Source organism: Rattus norvegicus, chromosome 3 (genome assembly GCF_021556685.1).
Source record: "Rattus norvegicus strain SHRSP/BbbUtx chromosome 3, alternate assembly SHRSP_T2T, whole genome shotgun sequence".
In the NCBI taxonomy this organism is placed as follows: Eukaryota; Metazoa; Chordata; class Mammalia; order Rodentia; family Muridae; genus Rattus; species Rattus norvegicus.
Window position 1 is genome coordinate 9,400,826 of NC_141536.1, and position 23,931 is coordinate 9,424,756.

General features: G+C 50.5%; 1 protein-coding gene across 7 annotated transcripts in view; it reads right to left on the minus strand.

Annotated features, from left to right (window-relative positions):
• Nucleotides 1–3,810: 3,810 nt before the first annotated feature.
• Nucleotides 3,811–23,931, minus strand: part of Sardh (sarcosine dehydrogenase) — a 64,981-nt gene continuing 44,860 nt past the window's right edge. For all 7 annotated transcript variants that reach the window (XR_015680348.1, XR_015680346.1, XR_015680347.1 and 4 more), the window contains 4 exon segments: nt 12,687–12,849; nt 11,794–11,962; nt 7,206–7,341; nt 3,811–5,142 (listed from right to left, as the gene is read on the minus strand). Coding sequence is in view for 4 of the 7 variants with exons in the window: in NM_001429649.1 (NP_001416578.1) it covers nt 5,017–5,142; nt 7,206–7,341; nt 11,794–11,962; nt 12,687–12,849 (594 nt within the window). In the remaining 3 variants the exon portion in view is untranslated.

Genomic DNA, 23,931 nt, shown 5'->3' on the forward strand with positions numbered 1-23,931 from the left:
AAGAAAGAGCCTGGGGGTGAGGCACTCCCACGCCTGCTGGGTGCATTGCTTTCCCTTGCTGGGCTTGGGTGTCCCAAGGAGCTGAGGGGTTTCTAGCCTCCCAGAAGCCAGTGCCAAAGGACAGGGGCGGGAGTGCTACTCTAGATCAGTGTTGAGAGGGCCTGGGGTACAAATTGGGTGTCCCCAGGCCACGGATAAGGTTTAAATGAGCTGGCCCTAAACTGCTCCAGAGCAGTGCCCCCAGTCTCAGTGGCTATTTCATTTTTATTTAGATTAATTTAAGCACCGTGGTGAGGGATGTGGCTCAGTTGGTCGAACACTTTAGCCTAACAAGCACAAAGCCTTCTAACCCCAGATCCACACAAAACTGGGGACAGGCACACGAGCACACCCGCCATCCCATCTCTTGGGAGGTGTAGACAGGAGGATCAGAAATTCAAGGTCATCCTTGGCTGTACAACAGAGCTTAAGGCCTGATTGGTCTACATGATATTCTGTCCCAAAACTGAGGCAAAGATTGGCTAGAGACACAGCTCTGTGCTTAAAACAGTTGTCATGCAAGCATGAGGACCTGAGGTCACTCCTCAGAACCCTTGTGAAAGTGCATGTTGATCATCCTAGCACTGAGGTGGAGGGAGGTGGGGATCCCTGAGGCTTGCTGGCTTATTAGCCTCGCTTAACCATCAAACCTCAGGTTCAAGTGAGAAGCCTTGTCTCAGTAAACAAAGTAGACAACCAAAGAACAAAAACCAAAGTCGACCTTCAGCTTCTATATACATGCATGCACGTGCGCGCGCGCACGCACACACACACACACACATACACACACACACACACACAGAGTGAGATACTTTCTGGTGTCATTCCCTCATGTCAGGCAGACTGTGACTACGGCTGTCACACAGGATGGGCATCCACACAGCATGCCATCAGTGTGGGGAACTGCTCTTAATTGTTGTCTTGGGGGCTAGGGACACCCACCACCTGTAATGCAGAACTGGTGGTTCCCCTCAAGCTGAAGTGACCTCCACAGATGTGGCAATGAGCTTGCACACAGGTCCCTGGGCTTGCCAAGTTATCTAAAGACTCCTTGGTAAGCTGCCACTGTAGCCTGCAGAGCAATGGGGATCTGAGACACTGGCCACCCATGCAAAGTGCTTACCTGTAGGTAGAGAACCATTAGGTCTTCAGTGGAAGAAGCTGGAAGTCTCAGGGCCCGGCAGTCCAAGCTTGGTGTTTAAATAGCATATTTGTACAAGGGCTGTTCTAATGAGGACAGGGGAGAATGAGGAAGACGATGGGAAGCAACCAAAGGCAGAAGGGGCCACATGCTGGGGTGTTCAGGGCTATTTAAGCAGATGGAATCCACAACTGGCCAGGAGTGGCTGGGCCAGCAGGAAGTCAGGGAGCACACTGGCCATTTTGCATCTTGACAGAATGGTCACCTGATGAATGAGTGTATTAGCTTGACTGAGCCATCTTCCAATGCCCACCTTTGTCTGTCTCTCACCACAGCCCAAGCCTGGTCCCCTCTGCCCACTCAAAGGTCTCAGCTCTGCCTGTGGGCTTTGTCTAGCTCACTTCCCATAAACGCAGAACCACTTGACTGCCTGCTCTCTCCTACCATCGAGAGTCACAGGACGGAACTCAGAGCTGTCCTTGGCAATACCTCTGGCCCCTGGGTCCCCAAGGGTGTAGAGGTAATGCTCAACCAAGCTGCATGGAGCTCCAGGAGGCATGACTGGTCCTCCAGGCGGAGTCCCTAAGCTGAGGCAGAGCAAGACAGTCCCATCTCTCAGTCCCCTCTGCAGGTCGGGTGGTTGACATACCACCTAGAGCACATAGCATGCTGGTCAGACCTACCTCAGGGGCACGGCGCATGAGTGGCTTGGAGTCCACCACCTGTCTGTGTCTCCCTCCTCTCCAAAAATGTTTCTGCTATCTTCCACTCAGGCTAAAAGGACGTGGCCTTGTGCTGGCACCATGCGTAGGAAGCCTTCGGAAGTGTGGGAGGGAAGAAATTAGAGGTGACCTAGACATTTTGCTACCAAGACCTCAGTCTTTACCAGAGAAATGGGCATCTCACCCTGCCAGAGGACCCTCCCCATCTCTACTGGAAGGCATGTGGTGTAGTATGCTGGCCCTGCTCTACTGCAAGCATTCTCTCTTATATGTTTGATTGTGAGCCTAACCTCTAATGGCTGAGTCATCTCTGCAGCCCAAGCATTCTCTGTGTGTGTGCACTTTATACATGGGTGTGCAAGAGACCAGAAGTTGATGTCATCTGTCTTCTTCTGTCATCTTCTTCCTTATTGTTTGAGATAGGCTCTCTCATTGTCTTAGTCAGGTTTTATCGCTGTGACAAAACACCATGACCAAAAAGCAAGTTTGGGAGGAAAGGGTTTATTTGGCTTGCACTTATAGATCACAGTCCATCACTGGAGGAAGTCAGGACAGGAACTCAAGCAGGGAAGGAAGCTGGAGCTGGAGCTGATGCAGAGGCCATGGAGGGTGCTGCTTACTGGCTGGCTTCCCATGGCTTGCTCAGCTTGCTTTCTAATAGAACCCAGGACCACCAACCCAGGGATGGCACCGCTCACAATGGCCTGGGCCCTCCCACATTGAGCACTAATTGAGCAAAATGGATCTCATGGAGGCATTTCCTCAACTGAGGCTCCTTCCTTTCTGATGACTCCAACTTGTGTCAAGCTGGCACACAAAACCAGTTAATGCACTCTTTAATCCTGGATCTCACTGGCTAAGCTCGGTAGCCAACAGACTAGAGATCTGCCTATTTCCAAGGCCTTCCCGAAGTCCAGTGCTAAAGTTATAGAAACGTACCACCAAACCTGAGTTTTACTTGGGTCCTGGGGATCCAGATTCAGGCCCTCAGGTTTACATGCCAAGTGCGTGTAAACTACATGCACTACAGGTCATCTCTCCAGCCCTGAAGAAAACATTTCTGCTCAGCATAACAGAGACCAGGCCAGGGGCAGCAAGCCTGTGTGTATGTGTAGCCACACACTGCTCTGCACACTTTAGGGACTTTCCTATCCATTTTCCAGTGCTCTCTGAGAGGCAGTGCTCAGTCACAGTGGGGACCATGGTGTTTGATTTTTCCAGGGGGGATTTTTTTTAATATAGCTATGAAATGTGACTCTAGATTACCAGTGCCGGAAGCCGGGCGTGAGGGCTCTGTAAGGCATGCAGGATGGGATGCCCTGGTCGAAAGCACTCTGGGGACTTTCCAGATGAACAGGTGAGCCTGACAGCAGCTCTCACGCAGGCGCTCAACACCCTTCCAAGGACTGTGTATGTGGGAGGCAGGCAGGCAGGCAAGCATATGAAATCTGGAGAAATGAGTTAGGTTGGGAGAGCATTTATCCCCAAGGACAGCTTGTAAGCTACACGTGGTCATCCTCCAAAGTCGGGGTCTTGGCCAGACTACAGAATGGGGAGGGGAGGCTGGGCAACAGGGCAGCCACCTTCCCTCTCCGTCCCTTCCTGTCTCCTCCCTTCCCTCCCTACTCCTTAGTTCTTGCTCACTTTCCCCTTTCTCCCTCTCTCTCCTCCTCCTCCTCCCTTCGCTTCCTTCCTCCTCCCTTCACCTCCCTCCTCCCTCCTCCCTCCTCCCTCCTCTGGCTCCACAAAACTCATGTCATCCAAGAGTCAGACCCATGATCCCGAGAGACCACAGGTGTTCCTTCAGCCATCCAGAGGCCCCTCCACACCCTCCTGCCTCCAGCCCTTCCCCAGGCTCCGGGGACCAGATCTGCTTTTGAAAGGCCAGCCATACCCCACACGCCTTCCAACGGTTTCGTAAAATTTTATTAACTTGACCTTTTTCCGGCACAGTGTGTGGTGTGTGAATCTATGAAGATTCAGAGCCCACCCAGGACAATTGTGCCCACATCTCCCTTCTGCTGACTTCTTTGGGTTTAAGACACCCAACTCCATACTGCAATGGCCTCCTTCTCTCCTAGACTACAAGGCACATAAGGCTACACGGTGATCTTTGTTTGGGGAGCTACAGCAGCCCGATTTCTCAGTCAGGGCGTGAGACAGAGGAAGAAGGTTGGGTCTACAGAAAAGTGATGGCTGTTCACCCCAGGAAGGAGAGGCAGGGTGCCCCTGATATGAGGACATATGTGGATGGTTACACAGGGTGGGAGAAGAGGCCACTCTATCTCACAAAGCAGAACTGGAGCAGCCCCTCACTAGAGCTTGATCAGGAAGCCATGCATCTGTGACAGAAATAAAAAGTCCTTGGAAACATACACTGCAGCTGGGTTATGCACGAGTGAAAGCTTGGTGTCTCCAGACCCATGAGCAATGGCTTGAGGGGAAACTGAGGCAGAGTATGACACTTCTTTGTAAGTGAGGTTCCTGATCCAAATCCCATGCCACATGCCTTCTGTGTCACTGGTTGGTGACTCTCAGAAGGCTTTCTCTCCTGCAGAGCTGGAAGGCTAGGGGCAAGAGCCTGCTTATCCTTCTTCTCTCTGGTCTAAAAGGCAACCATTCCGAAGAAGGACTGTACCAGTCCAGCACCTGTCTCTGTGTCCTCCATCCTATACCCATGGCAGACATTACTCATCAATCCCTGCTCACTCTCCCAATCCACTACCCTTCAGACACTCCAGCTACCCACTGCAGTCAGCCAAGTGAGGGACAGACTGGATGCCTGCTTGCTTTATGGCTTCTATCTTGGGTTAACCATACACAGGGACCTTGAGCCCAGACATCTGCAGGGTGCATTTTGGGAGGGCTAGAGTGGATTGGAGACCACTGTGTGGTCTGTGAGCAGGAGGAACATAGTGGTCCATGTGGTACTGGTTAGGAGCTGTGGCAGTTAGCAGGACCAGATGGAGGCTCAGGGTGGGAAGTCTGTGTTTTGCCCTTATCTTGGGTCTCAGGACACAGGGCTGTTTGTACAGTATAGGAGTCCACAGGCCGTATGGGAAGTGTGGCAGTTTCCAGGGGCCTGAGCAGCTGTAGCCTCCACCCTGCAGCCCATCAATAGATTCCCTTCACCCGCTTGTTGTCAGGATCAAAGGGAGACTTCAGGTGAACCTGGGCAGCATAGGTGACCCCCATTCTCTCCAAGGCATAGTCCCCATTCTTCACAAAGTCCAGAGAGACCTAGAAGCAGATCATAGTCAGGATTACTTAGCTGTTACAGGGGTCTATGGTTACCCACTCCTACCCACTAATAAACCGACCCATGAACCAAGGCTTTCCTCTGAGACAGAGAGCTTCCAAGAATAGCAGATCACACGCCCTGTGTTGTGCCAGACAGGAACATCTGAGCCCATCAAATCCTAGGTTCAGTAGCCAACAAGACCTCTTCCTCTGCATGGTCTGTTCCCATGACCTGTTCCTAGCTCCCTGGGAAGGCAGGTCTGAGGCAGGAGCCTGGATGGATTTTAGAGCTAGACAAACACATCATTGCTATAGGGCAGGGGCCAGTGGCCAGATGTGTTCTCCTGAGGGACAGGGTGAATGGAACAGCTTCTGGACAGCTTGGCCCCCGATTCCCCCCACCTCCACCCCCCACCCCTCTCCAACCCACATCTGGCCCCCTCTTCTCAGCAACCCCTCTGGAGCTGTTAGGCTTGGGAGCAGGTGCTCCTCGGGCTGGGAAGAGTAGCCCGAGACTGTATCTACTGTGCTGGAGGGAGGAACTCTCCTAGGCCACCCAAGGAGCTGACTCTGTGTACAGTGAGGACTCCAGGCCCAAGCTGGAGTGGTCTAGGGTTTGTTCAACCCCCATTCCAGGTGGCCCAGGACTATATCTAATAAAAAGGAAAGAAAAGAGAAGGGGAGAGGATGGGAGGGGAAGGGGGAGGGGAGGGGAGGGGAGGGGAGGGGAGGGAAGGGAAGGGAAGGGAAGGGAAGGGAAGGGAAGGGAAGGGAAGGGAAGGGAAGGGAAGGGAAGGGAAGGGAAGGGAAGGGAAGGGAAGGGAAGCAAAACACCCTTTAAAGCCAAGCGATTTTTAGGGGTGAGACCTCTGGCATACACTTCTCTGTGTGACTGGGAGGCTGATGGATCTCAGCAGAGTAAAGGCAGGCATTCTGGGACGAGCTCAGTCCAGCTAATAAATACCCAGAAGCCACAAAACTCACCCTGGTTCCTTACTCTCACTTAGAAATGTGGGTTATCTCAGCACAGCTCTGGTACATAAGTGTGGAGGGGGGTGGTTTGCAGCATCTGCCCACTCTCATGGCATGAATATTCCAGAAGCCTGATCACATCAGCAGGGCGTCAGCTTCTCATGCCTTTGATCACCCTCAGTGTAGGGCTCCTTGTCAGTGTGGGATTTATGCTGGGCCCCCTGGGCTCCCTTTATCAGAAACCCAATGTTCTTTTAAAGAAAGGGCTGTGGATTCTCCCCTGCCCACCAAGTCTGAGCACCTGTAAATGAACTTCTAATCTTGCCTTTTCTGGGACCCAGACTATGGCCTCTCAAGCTGATTTGCAATGTTTGACCCCTGCCAATCAACTTCTACCCAGAGTAGCGGTCCATACTGGAGGGCGGGAGCCTGTCCCCTTTCTATAGTTACAGCAACTGTACCAGAGCACAAAGAAGCCACAACCTCAAGTTAAGCCTGTGTCCTGAGCCTCCTGCTCCATCACAGGACTCCTTCCTACTTGCAACCACCCCCATCCCCACCCCCACCTCGGCTCCAGAAGTCAGGCTACCACCCAGGCCTCAAGAGAGCCACTAGTCTTTGCCTCTTCCCTAGCCCGGACCCTCCTCCCTCCAGTTGGCTTGGTGCCAGGCTATAAGGCAGAGCCAGGTTAGCACCTCTGGGGCTGGAGTTGGTACACGGGAGACCTCGGTGAGACTTGGGCAAAGGTACACATCCCTCTAGGAACGCTTAGGTGGTGTGAAAGTAAATGGCACTATTCATTGCATCTCTAAACCCGTAGCTGGAAAGCAGGAAGGGGGAGTCCATCTCCTTTCCCCTGGGGACACAGCTGCCAACCTCCTTGTGGCTGCCCAAGAGTCTGCTTGTCTCACTTGCTAGGGCTGAAGTATTTGGGGTGAAGAGGAAGGGCAGAGATGGTCTGCTGGACAGCAGGACTGGGAACCCATCTATCCTTCCTGGCTTGTTTCCTTTGTGTTCCCAGCATGCACAGGCATGGTGCTGAGGATCTGGTGTAGAGGCTAGGAAGGGATTGGGGTACAGGGCTCACTCACTGGCCCTCCACTGGGGTCTCGGATGTAGCCATAGGCGATGGTCTTGTTCACGGTGAATCCAAAGTCAGCTCTCCGGACATGGCCCACCACTTGGCCATTTCTCCAGATGGCCTCTAGGCCGAACATAGGAACCTCCCTAGAAGAAGCAGGAAGATGTTTGGAACCTTAGGCTGTGGTGGGGACACAGCCTAGGGAAACGAGGCAGCTGGACTGTACCTACAAAAGCCATATGGGTACGGTACCTTACCAGGTCCTTGCAAGCCCCACATGGGTACAGTACCCTACCGGATCATGCAAGCCCCGATAGCCTAATAGCTGACTTGGGATGACCGGACGCACGGGAGTGAATGGGGAATGAGTAGAAATCTAACTTTTAGCAAAGTTGACCAGAGCCCTGGGGCATCAGAAAGAACCAACTTTATCCCTGTTTCACTTCATTTTAAAGTTTGTATTAATTATAGAAAATAGTGGGGGTTAGAGAGATAGTCGCTAGCTAAGAACGCTTGCTGCTCTTATAAAGGATCCCAGTTCAGTTCTCGGTACCCACACCAGGTATTCATACTCTCCTGGGCAATCTTATGTCCTCTTCTGACCTCTGTGGGCATAGCTCACCCAGACAAACACGTACACAAAATAAAATCTCTTCAAGAGAAAAATACTCTATTTCATTGTGAAATCATCATTCACAGACATATATACTCTGCTCACACTCACGTCTCTTCCCCTGTTTACCCACATAGTCCCTCCCCTTCTATATTCAGGTCACATATATTTTATATGTATAATATATATATGCATTATACAAATGTATGTATGCATGTATACACATAAACACACATGTGTGTATGCATGTATATATGTACATATACATGTGTGTATGTGTGTTATATACATACATATGCACACATATATAATATATACACACATTTGTGTATATACACTAATCAAAAGTCAGCATATGAGAGAAAACATGAAGTATTTCTCTCTGAGGCTGGCTCGTTTCTCTAAAAGTAACCTCTAGTTCCATCCATTTTCTTGCAGTTAATGCAAATTCAGGACTGGGAAAATGGCTCGGTGAGTAGGAGCACTTGTACAAGCATTAAGACCTGAGTTTAGGGGCTGGGGATTTAGCTCAGTGGTAGAGCGCTTACCTAGGAAGCGCAAGGCCCTGGGTTCGGTCCCCAGCTCCGGAAAAAAAAAAAAAAGACCTGAGTTTAAACCCCTAGCAATGTAAAAAGCAAGGTATGACCGCATAGGCCTGCAACTCCAGCCTTGGGAATGGAGACGAATGGGTCCTGAGAGTTCCCTGGCTGGGCAGCCTAGCCTGATCATTGAGCTTCCAGTTCTGTGAGAGACCATGTAGGGAGGCAATAAGGTGGAGAGTTAATAGAGGATGCCTGATGTCCTTTGCTGGCCTCTGAATATGAACACATGGGCACACATCCCATATGCAAGCAAAATAAACACGCTACATGGAAATAAATAAAACAAGCTGGGTGTGGTGGTCCACACCTTTCGTCCTAGAACTTGGGAGTTTGACAGAGGTGAAGCCTGGTGAGTTCAAGGACAGCCTGGGCCACATAGAGAGTTCCAGCTTAGTCATGAGCACTTGCTGCTCTTTCAGACGACCCCAGTTCAGTTCCCAGGAGCTCATGTTGACCTGTAACTACAGCTCTAGGGAACCTGATGCCTTCTGACTTCCATGGACACACACACACACACACACACACACACACACACACACACACACACACACAAATAAAACTACAATTCCATTCTTATTCATGAGTAAATAATACACTGTTGTATATGTATATCATATTTTCTTTAAAATTCACCCATTGGACTGTGCATGGTGGCACACACCTTTAATCCTAGACTTCAGGAGGCCGAGGCAAGCAGACCAACATGAATTCAAGGTCAGCCTGGTCTACATAGTAAGTTCCAGACCAGTTAAGTCTGCATAGTGAAGCCCAGTCACAAAAAAATAAATTAAAAAACAAAATAAACCTTATCCATTGATGGATACCTACTCTGTTCCCTGTCCTGGCTACTAAGAACTGCGGTTACATGGCCGTAAGGTACTTCTAGGGCATGCCAACTCAGAACCCTTCAGTAGACACCACAAGGGCACAGCTAAGTCACAGGAAAGTGCGTTTGCCACAGTGACTAGGTTGTTGTCAGCTACTCTGATGGGTGAGATGGAATACCAGCATGGTTCCGATTTGCATTTCTTCATAACTGCAGACCTGGAGCAATTTCTCATATGTTTATCGGTCGTTTGCATTCCTCTTCTTCCTCAGGGTCTGTCCTCACTGGGTGGGTTGGATCATTTGTAGGTTTGGTGTTTAATTCTGTTGTTGCTGTTTGTATTTTCTGAGAATTTATTGTCTGTCAGAAGAGTGGCTGGCAAGAATTTCTCCATTCCCGCAGGATGTTTCTTCCCTCTGGAGATGGCTTCCTTTGATGTGAAGAAGCATCTCTTTATTTTGTGCCACCCATTTATCAGTTCTTGTGCTGAGTTCCTGAGTCACTAGAGTCCCACTCAGGAAGGCGGGGCCCATGTTTATATCCTGAGGCATCGTGCCACAGTGTTCCTCTGTAAGTCTCAGAATTCAAGGTATTGTATTCGGAGCTCATCCACTTTGGGATTGATTTCATGCAAGGGGAAGCAGGGTCTATTTCATACTTCTCTATGTAGATGTCAAATTTCGCTGTTCACTACAGAGGCTGCTTCTCCCTAGTGTGGCTTTGGACCCATCTTTGTTGAGCAGTTTGTTTCTGGGTCTCTACTCTGCTCTGTGTTTGTGCCTGGACCATACTGGTTGTGTCACTATGGCTCTTCGGTATAGTTTGAGGTCATGTATGATAATGGCTCCCCCATTTTGCTCAGGATTGTTTTGGTTATTCTGGGTCTTGTGTATCCATATAAGTTTCAGGATTTTTTTTTCCTAGTTCAATGAAAACTTACATTAGAGTTTTTGATCGAGTTTATGCCGAATCTAGTTCATTTAACCAAGTGGACTTACTTTATAGTGCTCTGGTCATGTTGTTGTTGTTGTTGTTGTTGTTGTTGTTGTTGTTGTTGTTTGAGACAGGGTTTCTCTCTGCAGTCTTAGCTATCCTGGAACTCTGTAGATCAGGCTGGCCTTGAACTCAGAACTCGGAGATCCATGTGCCTCTGCCTCCCAAGTGCTGGGATTAAAGGCATGGGCCATCATCACCCAGTGGTAATCTGCTTTTTATAGTATATTTACCTGAAGAATTTTTCTTTAGTCAATGTACTATATTAAAACTACAGTTTTTGAAAATTCAAAATGATAGACAAGAAGAAAAAGAAACACATTAAAGACCAGAACTGTCAATGCCCAGATATGGTACCACTTGGTACCATCTGAAGATTGTTCTCCAGGACTAAACTATTCTCAAAAATGACAAAGGTCAGAGCAAGTTCAGATGCCCTCGTGGGTCTCCATCTCACAGCCACACCATCTGGGTTCTGCCCAGCAGAGGATGGGGGTCAGGATAAAGGTGTGATGAGCATGTCCACCCCTGCCCTCTCCCATCAAGGTTCCAGACTCGCCCACAGCCCCTCAAAGCAGGAACATGTCACCATGTGCTTTGCAGCCAAGAACTGCAGAGACAAGAAATGGGTCCCTGAACAGGATGGGTGCCAACCTTCTGCCCTAGATCTAAGCCCTGGCCTTCAGAAGCTTCATAGAGACTCAGGGGACCGACCATGACAGGGGCCCACCCGAGAGGCCCCTGCTGCCCAAGTTGGGCAGCCATCAGGGAAGTAGGTGAGATCTCAGGGAGAAGTCACAGTATGATGACAAACCGTAACTCTGCTCATTGCCTCTTATCACACTTGACACTCTGAGTGAAGTGGCAGCATTTGTGGCTGCCTGACAGCTGCAAAGCAACGAGCCCAAAGCTGTCTCCTGCTCCTGGAGACAGTTGCTAGGAGAATTCCTATGAGTGCCACTGTGGGCTGCCAACACTATCCAGTGTGTAACTCTGGCCCCCAGCATCCAAACTCTCCCAGCGATGTGTTCTTTCCTTCACCTCTGCCACATGGCTGGGTATGAGTTCATATCTCTGGGACGTAGTGGCCATCATCTATAAACGGAGGACAGTTCTACCTAGTCAGGATTTAATGGAACAGGTCAGGAGGTAAAGAGCCACCAGCTTGTAAGTAGGGTCCACCCTCCTAAGTCACAAGGCCTGGCTTTACTCAGAAAAGGATCCACCCCAGCTATAGCACCTTTCTGTCCTAAGTGCCTGCATCAGAGAAGGTTAAGCGTTTTATATGTCTCTGGGGCGCTGATACTCCCCCATCTCTGACCCATTTCCGGCCCACTCAGCCCTTACTGGATCTGGATTTGCATACAAGTTCTGCTCATACCTACACAAGACGTAAATCACATAAATCTTATGTTGTACATGTAGATAGAGCCCCTGGGCCTCACTCTCCCTGTCCTAACTGCGGTATTGTGAAAGGGAGGGAGACCTGAGAGATCTGCCAGTCCCAAGGGCTCTCACCAAAAATAGTAAGTACCACCCTTGCCCAATGGACCAGGATACTCACTCTTCCACAGTGAGGCACACCAGGCGTCGTCGGAGGCCTGTGGCACGCTGCTTCTCCAGGGCCTCTCGGCCTAGGAAGGGCACTGAGGTCTTGAGCTTGCAGGTGAAGGCCAACCCTGCCTCCAGGGGGCTGTCATCGGACCTCAGGTCTGCATGCCAGTGCCGATAGCCTGTGGGACAAGGAGGCTGCAGGTAAGTATCCAGCCAAGCTGTGCAACCGTCTTTAGAAGATAAATATGGGTGCTGCCCACGCCCACACTGCCCAGTCCCCAAAATGTCCACCTTCACTGTTGCTTAGCAACCTGGACAGCCTGGATGGGGTGGATCCTGGTCTCTAGAAGGTTCACTATATGAGCTCCTTGCACCATCAGGGCGGAGTGTGGGGTGGACCTGGAAGGTGGGCTGAGCTTCCTTGGGGGAGAGCAGACTCCACTCTGAACTTCTATTGTTCAAAGGTGACCACTTATTAAAGCCACCCTGCTGAGCTTTTACCTCTCAGGAGATATCTAGGTGTCAGTAGTCGTAGAACCTCTCACTCATGGGAGGCCCAGATTCAACCTCTAGCACCAAATGTTTCAAAAGCTCAAAAAAAAAAAAAAAAAAAGATCTTTCAAGGAGCCCACAGTGCTTGAATTGATCCCTCCCCACTGAGGCTGCTCCCTCAGGACTCTGGCAGTGTCTCCCCGCTCTGAGTCCAGGTATGTGCAGGTATTAGGGACCCTAGCATCATTTCTGAGGAGACCCTGTGGATAGATAGGGAGGGGGTTTGAGAAAATGCACAAGGCTGAAAGATAGAGCGACTTATGATGTGAAAATCTAAGCACTAGTGACAGAAGCACCCCCAACTTCTTCTTGGTGCTTGGCTTCCCAGAACCACAGCGACCCTGTGCTCACCTTTCTCAATGCTCAGGGAGTCGATGGCACGGTAGCCTGCATTGACTAGGCCGTGCTTCGCCCCTGCAGCCATCACAGCCCGGTACACAGGCAAGCAGGACGCTTGGGGCACATGCAGCTCCCATCCCAGCTCCCCGACAAAGGATAGCCGGATGGCTCGGACCTGGGGAGACAAGCGTGTGGATCAGTTACGGCTGCTTGGATTGCTGATGCCCAGGCACAGACTGCCACTTGCCAGCAGCCCCTGAGAAACGGTGCTTTCTGAGGAGTGCTCACATAAGCTGAGCTGAGAATCTTCAAGTGAAGGAGGAGAATTCGATGTAGAGAGAGGGAGACAGACTCCACCTCCTGGCTTCAAACCCCAGGAGTGACCAACAGGTTCCCTGTGGTCAAGCAACTAACCAGAAACCACATGGGCTTAAACCGATGGAAATGAACTCCACGTCTATCTTGGGGCTTCCCAGCCTCAGATCAGGGTATGGCCGAGCCATGCCTAGAGGCTCAGGAAATACCTCCTGGTTTCTCCCAAAGCAAGGGTTCCAGTAATGCTCCACAGCTCTCTGTGTCACTCTGCATCTGCTGCCCTCTTCCACTGCCAATCTGTGTGTCACTTCAGCTCTTACCAGGACTCTGACATGGGGCTTTGGACTTATGTGGACTCTGAAGAACCGCATCTTAACAACTGGGACAGTTGATACTATCAACACGATAGAATCGAGAGTCGCCTAGGAGACAAAGCTCTGGGCATGTCTGGGGGAGTTTCTAGATGGAGTGAACTGAGGTAGGAAGAGTCGCTCCCAGTGTGTGTGGCACCATTCCAAGGGCTGAGCTCTCAGACAGAATAAGAAGAAAATGAGCCAGGTGCTCTCTTTCTGTCCCTGACCATAGACAGCTGAGCACACCTTCCCCACCATGATGGATCTGACCTTCAAATGGTGAGCTCAAATAAATGCTTCTTTGCTTGTTCAAGACAGGGTGTCTCTGTGTAACCCTGGCTGTCCCGGAACTTGCTCTGTAGAACAGGCTCTCCTTGAACTCAGAGCTCCACCTGCCTCTGACTCCTGAGTGCTGGGGTTAAAGGTGTGGGCCACCTCTGGCTTTCCTTCCTCAAGACGCTTTGGCCAGACACTTTGTCACAGCAGCAAGACGGTGACTGTGTGCACATTCCCTCGTCCAGTCCCATCTGCCAGGACCTTACTCCCAAAGATGGCCACATCCACAGGTTCTGCCATGTTGAGCCCAGGCTCTCGGGAAGCAGGTGGGAAGTCGATATAGTTCATGTCCTGCCAGTGCCGATCCAGGGTCAAATCCATCACTCAGGAAGCCACATGAATAACCAGTGTGCCTTCCAGAAACTGAGGCTCACAAACACAGGGATGACACCACCATTTATCTGTTGTCCCCGGGCTGAGACCTTTACACACACATCCCACTTAACCATAGCCATGCAGGAAGGGCATCGAGGCCCATGTGGGAAGAGCAGGGGTCTGGGAAGGCATATCCATACCCACACAGCCAATGTGAAGGCTCCCTTTCCCAGAAGAATCATTCTTTCCAAACATTTAGCTTAGGGACATGGACCAAGCCCAACACACCCAACAACTGATGCCCACTTCCCCCAGCCTGCAGGCAAGCTGTGGGATGTGAGTGAATGTCCCCAAGAGCGCATAGAAGCCCTGGGTCACTGCTCAGCTCATCAAAACACCTCACAGATAGAGGTGGCCAGGCCAGTGCACCACCCCTGTGCTGTTTGGAGAAGGGAGCTACCCTGCTGTCTGACCACAAAGCCAGCACCCTATGAACCTTCCAGTCTAATCACAAAGCCACTGAGAAACTGGGTACTAGAGGCCTTTGAAGCAGCGCCATTTGCCTGGCCTTGTGAAAAAAAACCTCACACTGATGTAGAAACTGTGCTGTTGACATTTCTCTGCCTCCCTGTACAAGCTGTGAGCCCCTGACAAAGACCGCCTTGTCACCAGGGTGCTAATTTTAGACAGCCCTGAAGGAGCTTGGGGCTCAAAGCCAGCGTCATTTCGAAGCAGGGAAAGTAATTTTTAAAGTGCACCCAACCTCCCTGTTCAGACACTCCTCATCCAAGCCAAGCACACAGGTAGGGGATGCCCACGGATGCTTGAGATCTCCTGACCTCAGTGGGACACAAGGTGGCCAACTTCTGGGTCTCCACTACAGAGCAACGTGGCCCATGGCAGGTGCCAAGAAGAAACTCCCGAGAGAAGATGGTAGGTTCTACTCCCTACTGGCACAGTGAGAATTTGGAGAAGTCTGTGTGCCTTCCAGGTCTGTAGGTTATGGGTCACTGGGTGTCTTACATTTTTTCCCCCTTGATGCAATAGAGTTAAGGGCAGGTCTCATTTCTTCTCATAGTGACACATAAGGATGGGGCAAGACTGAGAACAAACTCATTTTTTGGGCCAGGTACCTCGCAGCTACCTCGAAGGCTCAGCCTTTGTGCCCCATCTAAGCAATGAGCACGGATTGTTACAGAATCCACGCAGGCACACATTTACCTGCCATCAAATGCTGGCCTGGGCACTTGCACAACTGTGTTCATTGCTGCTTGAGACACACTCGCAAGGAAACGGAGCCAGCCTAGACGCCCATCCCTGGATGAGTGGATGGTACGGTAGAGTTTTGTTCATCCATAAAGAAAAATGAAAATATGAATGCACAGACCTGGGAAACCGGGGGACAAACATCAAGGACAGGGACAAGGATGACATCCCAGCTCAGGTGGCTTTAAGATTAAGAAAGGGTTGAAGATACAGCACAGTGATAGGACACCTATCATGTCCTAGTATGACCTAACATGTCTTATCATGACTTAGTATAACCTAGCATGACCTAGCATGACTTAGCATGACCAAGCATGAGTTAGCATGACCTAGCATGACTTAGCATGTTCTAGCATGACATGACATGCTAAGATGCCTAGCATGTGGAAGGTCCTGGATTTGATTCCCAGTACCAAGATAGTACAAAATAAAGAAGGCTTAAGAGAAGACAGCACTCCTTGAAGGATGCTACTGGCAATGGATGGAGCTAGAATTACAAAAGGTTGGCAGGAAGGGCCTTGAACCAGGTTTTGATAAAACCCTGTCTCGCTGTAATGATTCCACAGTAAACAGAACCCCCGGTTTCAGGGCCCAAAACCAACATACAAAGTCATCTGTTACCAAGGAACAACCCAGAAATGGAAATTAAGCCAGAAATGTACCATCCCATCTGCCATCCCAGAGACGAGAGGTGGAGGCAGGAGGATTGAGGAGTTTAAAGTCATCCCCAGTTACATAGGAAGTTTCAGGTCAGCCTGGGCTTGATGGAGTGTCTCAAAACTTCAAAAACAAAAGATGGAAATTAAAACAAAGTTAGTCGTACCAGCATTCAAATATTTAGGAATATTCGTAGCCGAGAGGTGAAAGGATTTTCGGATAATAAATAAAGACACCCACGGTAGGGATTGGGAGACGTATTATTACTAAAACACCCGAACACCCAAAGCAGCACAGAAGCTACACAGCCCCGGCCGAGTCCCACTGGTGTTTATTAAGTTGCAGACATAGAAAAACAACCTCTTACAGCTCATACGAACTCTCCACTGACCCTAAGAGCCACATCAGACTCGAAGCACTGACAGAATTGGGGAATTCACCCGGTCATTTCCAAACAGACAGCAACTAGGCCATGGCAGTCAAAGCAGCTGTCATAAGGACAGAGAACCAGAGCAACGAAACCCAGTGGAGCATCTGGACGTAAACTCCATGGAGGCACTCAGCACACCCACACACGGGTACACACAATTAAAACCCAAGTCCAGTCTGACGGCGGCAGCGCGCTCAGGAGGTAGAAGCAGACAGATCTCTGTGAGTTTGAGGCTAGCCTGTTCTACAGATCGAGTTCCAGGACAGCCAGAGCTACATACAGAAATCCTGTCTCAAAAGAAAAAAGTTTGTCTAGAAAAAATAAAAATTTTAAAAAAATCTTTCAAACCCAGTAGTGGTGGTGCATGCCTGTAACCAGAACAGTGGGGAAGCAGAAGGGAGTTGATCTCTGAGTTCCGGGCCAGCCTGGGCTACATGAAGAAACCCTGACTGGGAAAAACAAAACAAAACAATTTTTTTCCCTTTTTTAAGCAAGCAGGGTAGAGATGGTGACTATGGGAAAAGGTGCTCCTGAGTTCTACCCCTAGGTTCAACATGGCGGAAGAACAGAACCGACTCCTCCAAGTTGTCCTCTGACCTCCACAGACACGCCGTAACATGCATCCTCACACACACAAGCTCCAAATGTAACCTAGATTTTACAAAAAAACAAGGCAAAAGGTAACAGATGCTGGCGAGGATATCGAGAAACCAGTTTTGTGTTTGCTGGCAGGACCAAAACATGGTGCTGTTGCCATGAAGAGCGTGACACCCTCTTGAAATGTTAACGTAGACCTAGGTGGTGTGGCCCAGCTTCTGTGTAAACACCTCCCCCCCCCCCACCAACCCCAGTGCGGATGGGAGGCAGAGCTCACAGAGGGATTCTCACACTGGTATCACACACAGCAGCTGGAGACGGGAAGCAGCCCCAGAGTTCATTCACACAACAGGACAGCAGTCACCTTCAGGCAGGAAGGATGGCCTGACACCTGCTGGGATGAGGACAAAGCCCAGGCTGTGCTGAGTGACACAGGGCAGTCTCATAGGGTCTACACTGCAGGGTTCCACAGGGCACTGCTTTCCAGGACTGGGCTTTGTCCAATGGGTTTGAGTTTCAGCTGAGCAATCTCACAACAGGGTGCGTGAGTACTTTACTGGATAGAAGGTTTAAAATGGTTGAAGCCAGGCACAAATCCAGTTCTCAGGAGGCTGAGGAAGCATTGTGATTCAAGGACAACCTTGTCTGTCTAGATGGATCCTGTGTCCCTCCCACCCCCACAAAGTTAAGATGATAAAAAACCAACAGATCCCTTCCAAGGATAGAAAACAGACCCGAGGGCCTGGGCGAGGTGTGCTTTGTCTGCGTTTCAAGTTCTAGAGACCTGACAGGGGCAGCAGACAAACCAGGAGCGGAACACAGTGGAAGCTCCATGCGGTGCTCAGTTGTGGGTTATGGAGCAGATCATGGAGGGAAGAGGGACAAGCAGAGCTATTGAGTGTCCCAGCAGCTCTAGGGTATGTTTTGGGAGGAAATGAAAGTTGTTTGTTGAAGATATGCCGATACCACTGTGTTCATGATGTCGCTCAACATAAATGAAATTCGTGTACCCAACAGAAAAATATCCAGCCAGGCAGTGGTGGTGCACGCCTATAATCCCAGCTCTCGGGAGGCAGAGGCTGGTGGATCTCTAAGCTCAAGACCAGCCCAGCCTACAGAAGGAGTCTAGGACAGCCAGGGCTACACAGAGAAACTCAAAAACAAAATAAACAAAAAGGTTAGCGCTTGTCACTGTTAAGTACAACAAGCCAGTCACTGACAGGTAAGTGCTGGATGATCTTACTTGTAAAGTATGGCATCCAAACAAGCTCATCTCAGGGCACGGGAGGTGGGTCATGCAGTGAAGGCGCCTGCCACTCAGCCTGACAGCCTGAGTTCAGTCACCAGAATCCATGTAGCAGATGATTGATAGATAGATGGATAGATGGATGGATGGATAGATAGATAGATAGATAGATAGATAGATAGATAGATAGATAGATAGACAGACAGACAGACAGACAGACAGATAGATAGATAGATAGATAGATAGATAGATAGAGAAAATAAATGAATAGGTGAGGAGATGACTCAGCTGGCAAAGTGTTTGCAGTGCAGACATAAGGACATGAGTTTGATCCTCAGTTTCCATGTAACAGCCAGGCATGGAGGTGCACATCTGTAATCTCGGCGCTAGAGAAGCTGAGACAGAAGGATTCTCAAGCTCACCGGTAAAACACCCTGTCTCACAAAACAAGACAGGGAGCAATTGAGGAAGACACCCCAAGTTCTCCTGTGGACTCCACAAGCATGCACACACCCACACACTCTCATACCTGCACATACATGTGCGCAAACACTGATATGGGCAGTCACATCCAATACACACACAAGCAAAAGTAGGTATCGAGGAAACAGAGTGAGGAAACGGAAGTGTATATAGCCTGTGGTAAACCTTGTGTCCATGCCTCAAAATAGCAGCTGTGCCTCACCATCACATGATGCCCTGCCACAGTACTCACCATGGTCTACACCACACGGTACCCCAATACTCACCATGGTCTACACCACACGGTACCCCACCACTACAGTACTCACCACCATAGCAGCACCTCTCACCACAACATGGTCCCTCCATAACCCAGCACTCTACCACTACATGGTACCCTTCTGCCACATAGTACACCACTACCACACAGTACCCCATTACTGCATGGTACTCCATCACCACACAGTACCCTGCCACAACATGGTACCCCACCACCACATGGAACCTTACTGCCGTGCAGTATAAAACCACCACACGCTACCTCTCTGCTCCACAGAACCCCACTATCACACGGAGCCTCATTAATATGACCGTTTTGTGTGTTCTACACATCTATTAAGATTAGTTAAAAAGGACAGTGGTGGGGGATTCTCTGGGACTGAAGAGAGTGAGTGAGAACCGCATGAGCAGAAACCCAAATCCCTGTGTAGGAGAAGTGAGGAGGGCACAGCTCTGGGGAATGACAAGGGAGGGCTGTCCTGAGGAACCCCCAGTCTCACTAAAGCACCTCAAAATGCAGCATCTTTAATTAGACCCCAAGGAATATCTCCAGCATGCCTGTCACCCAGAAGCCCACCCTAAGTGGCTGAGCACAGGCTCAGGACTTGGGTTATTTGTGGAGGATACACTGCTGAACAGAAATCTGGAGAGCGCAGACTCTGAGGGCCAGGCAGGCCACCCTGGGGTTGTCTGTGCAAAACATCCTGTCCCAGGCCAGCTCTGCCTCCTATTTGGAAATGGGCACTTTGAATGGCCAGCTACGACAACGGTCTGGCAAGGACCAGAGTGAATTTTATGTCAAGCAGAGCCACAGTGGCCTTCTGGGCTCAGAGCCTTGAATGGTAGGATGCGGCTGGTTGAGAATTGTGTCTGAAGAGGCCAGTGAGAGGGCTGACGCCTTGGAAACCTGCACACCCTGACCCATACCGCCATCCCAAACCAGTCCAGGATCCCATTCTCCTGGAAGGTCCTGGATGTCCTGACAGGAGGGTTCTGTCGATTCCCTGTGTTATTCATGCCGTGCAAGTGGTAGACAGTTGCCCATTAGAACGGGAACAAAAGACCTCACCTTGTCCGCCACCCAGCACTGGGTGCCCAAAAGCCCCCAATATAATGGTCGACAGACTCAGCTCAGCCCAGCAGGTGAGAGCAGGGCTTCCAGGCCAACAGCTCAGGGTTCTTTACAGAGGAGGTTTGCCATATCTGCTCCATTCTAGACAATTCCACTGAGCCAGACATACACCCAGGGCAGAACAATGGCTCTGAGCCCCCATTTCATGATCAGCTACCTTCAAACATCCCACTGGGTCAAAAACACAGTCCCAGGATTCTAACCTATGGCAGTTCAGATACACTGTCTAGCCATCTTGGCAGTCAACTGACAGGACAGACGAGGAGGCAGCCACCCTGCCAGGGCAGATGCTGTAAGCCAAAATCACAGGACGGCACAGAGAGAGCTTTGAGTTGGAGCCTGCATGGCTCTCCCCTGACAACCTGGCCGTTGAATCTCAGCTTCTGCCAGCAAAACTGCAGAGAAACAGCCTTTGCCTCCCTAGAAGCACGTCACAGACACTCGCCCTGAAATATGGGCAAGTAAGGAACCCAGGGAGGAAACACTTGTTCAAAGCCTGGTGACATCTCCGAGGCAGGTGACTGAGAGACGCTGGCAGGTAGAAGTGTTCTACAACCCCTAGCAATCCTCCTGGTGTATATGTCAGCCAGCATGGCTGCTCTTAGGTGACTCATGATCGAGCAGATATCCCATTGTTAACACTGGTTCTATAAGCTGGATAAGTGTCAAAGTGGCCTCAGACTCTGGCGATACAACAGGATTTGCCCTAATATTCCCAGATCCAAGACCTGAGCCCAGCTCTGAAAGACACGCTTTGCTCTTGAGTGCTGACATCTTCAGTAAGAGAGAAGGATCTGGGATTCCAGTCAAAAGGTTGGGGGATTCGATCCCGCATCTGGCACACTGCTTAACTCCACACCAGCTAGTATGGAGAGGTTCAGAACCGCATTCAGCCGAGCCTCAGCTTCAGCTTGAAGACCATGGTGGTGCCAGGACAGGGAAGGCCAAGCCATTCCTGGGGAATCCCCTGAACATGTACCAGAGTGGGGTCTCGAGAGGACAGGTCCTGCTAAGTCTTTATAACCACACGGTCCCACAGGAGTCTCGGTGTTTCCAGCACAGTAGGTACATGCTCCAAACTCAGTCATTCTTAAACAAATGAGAGGCCCAGGAGGAAAGATGCACAGAGGTTCAAACCCACAGGAAGGGAAGGGACTGGAAAAAATTCCACCCTAACCCTCAGGAGACAGCCAAGATACTCTAAGTGCAAAAACACTACCCTGGGCAAGAATTCTATCTGTGCACTGGTGTGGAGGCTCGTGGGGTGGGAGGGGAGGATAGCAGTGATTCTCATGAGGATGGCACCAGTGTGGGGGCAGGGAGGTAATGGCATTGGTAGTGGTGATGGTGCTTGTGGTGATGGTGAGAAGGACAACGGCCACCATAATAATCAACACTATCATAATGGCGTTGGTAGTGAGGATGGTACTGATGATGTTGGCAGTAATAGTGGTATTGGTGAGGCAGGGTAATGATGATGGTGATGGTAGGGATAGTGGGAGTGGTGGCAACGGCAGTGGTAGTAGTGATGTCAGTAGCAGTAATGGTGGCAGTTGTGATAAAGATGTGGGGATAGTAATGATGGAGGAAGTGGTGCTGGTAGTAATGGTGACAGTGGTGATGGTGTTGATGGTGGCTATAGTAATGGTAAAGGTGGTACTGGTGACAGTAGTGATCATGGCGTCGATCACAGCGATGAGGAAATGACAGAAGTGGTAGTGGCTTTGGTGACAGTGATGGTGGGGCCAGTGACAGTGATGGTATAATATGGCGGACATGATGGTCACAATGACTATAATCCAATCTTCTAGAAGTGGGCATAAGCAGACAGTACTTAACCCACGCTGCTTGAAGTCTCTCCCACAGTTGCTGGCCCTGGGGTTTATCCTTCTGGCCTTAGGAGAGCCAGCCATTCCTCTGAGGAGACCCCTGCTCCAGCAGCTCTGGCCCGAGGTCCTTCATCAAGCTGCTGGTGAATGCCTGCACCCACAGACGAGAGCAGCGGGTCACAGAAACCTGGAGAGAAGTTAGTTCTAAACTGAGCACACACTGGGGTTACACAGGGTGACCCCACCTCATTCCAGCCATGCTGTGTTCCTACATTTTTCTGGCAGGCATTTTATCCTCCGCTGACAGCTGGAATAGTGGCAGGGACACATGCCCAGACTGCGGATGCCGTATCTCTCTTGGCTGCGTCACGGAATTAGAGCAGAACATTCTACGGCTGTCTCAGGAAGGGATCAGCAGATCTGTGCTGGCCTCACAGCACAAGCTTCTAGGCAGCTGTACTCTATGTGAATGCGTTCTCACTGGCACTCCGTAGTTTATCAAATGCACGCACCGGGAGCCTCTTCTATCCTGAGCAAATGGAGTCACAGCAGTGACAAGCTTGGGCTTCTTCGCTGCCAGGAAAGAAATCCAATTTCCTCCTGATTTGAAATTAATTTTCAGAGGGAAATTGCTTTATTGTTATGTCTCATGATGACTCCCATCCTGGAGCCTGCTGGTTTGCTAAGAGGGGCCTGTTCTCTGCTTGGGGGCGGGGTGTCCTCAGCCGAGGTGCCGAGAACACCATGTCTGACCCAGTCCTGGCTGAGCTGAGCTCTGGGAGACTCGCCGGGAAAGCTCTCCCCGCTAGGGAATCTCGCTGGCCTTGAGGCAAATATGTGAGGAGCAGAGACAGCTGGTCTGTTGGCCGCTGAGTGGACACTCACTTTCCCCGGCCCCCTTCTTCCTCTAGGAATCCAAAGACTGTAGATGTCTGGCCCAAGCACAAGCATCTCAGAGAAGGGCTATTGCAAAAGTCAGTGACGTGTGGCTGGGCATCTCTGACCAGGTCCTGTCATGAGCAGAGCTTGGCAAACACAGCAGGGTCCTGGGCCTTGGTCCACAGGCCAGGGTCTGCAGAACTTGGCACTCACCAAAGTCATTGCTCACATCTCTGCTCGACCTGGCATTTGCTGACTACGCAGACACACACATTCCTCTCCCGCAGCTGGTGGGCTAGAAGCCAACTGATCTATAAATTCATGGCCTGGCCCCGTGTTCTGGCCCCAGAACCTCCACACGCTGATGGACAGTCCATCAACACAGTTTTAAGCCAGCACAAGATATCACTTAGAATATGAAATTTCCCCTGGATTCCAAGAGGATTCAGTATTTGAACAGATATACAGGATGCACCACAAAGCACTTTTGAGATTGTCTAGACTTGTACCACTACTGCCAGGGAAACTGAGGCCTAAGAAGGCTGGCGTAAGACTGAAGACCAACATCTACCTCCTAGTTCTGAGGGTCAAGGTAGCACAGAAGTGTTGGTCTACGCTACCCCTTCATGTCTGTGGCCCAGCTCCCTGTTCCCTCCTCCACTCTCCTGTTAGCCCCACCTCTGGGGCCAGGACAGTGGCCAGCCAGCTTCTATAGCTTGAGGAGTCACCAAAGGTTAAACTGCCACTTACTGTTGGCCAAGGGATGGAAAGGAATAAGCCACTGGGATGTGTGTCCAGAGCCACACTGAGAGACAACTTTCCAGGTCAGCGCAAACCACAGCATGGATGTGACAGGAACAATCTTGTTCTCTTTGGCCTAACCCTCTTTCAGGCCCTTGGGAGAAGGTGGGGTCACTGGGACAGGACCCTGGCAGGGCACGGTCTTACATAACCTTAGCTGCAGCCTGTCAGATACTCCTACTCTAGCCTGCATGTCCCAGCTCTGTTCATCAATTACCTGGCAAGCCCAGTCCTCAGAGATCCTCCCAATCTGTACGGCCTTGACCTCTGAGGAAGTAGGACGCGAGAGAATGACTGGCGTCAGAGACAGGCGTCAAATGTTTCTGGGTGGAGACTGAAGCACACACCACGGCAGACTTC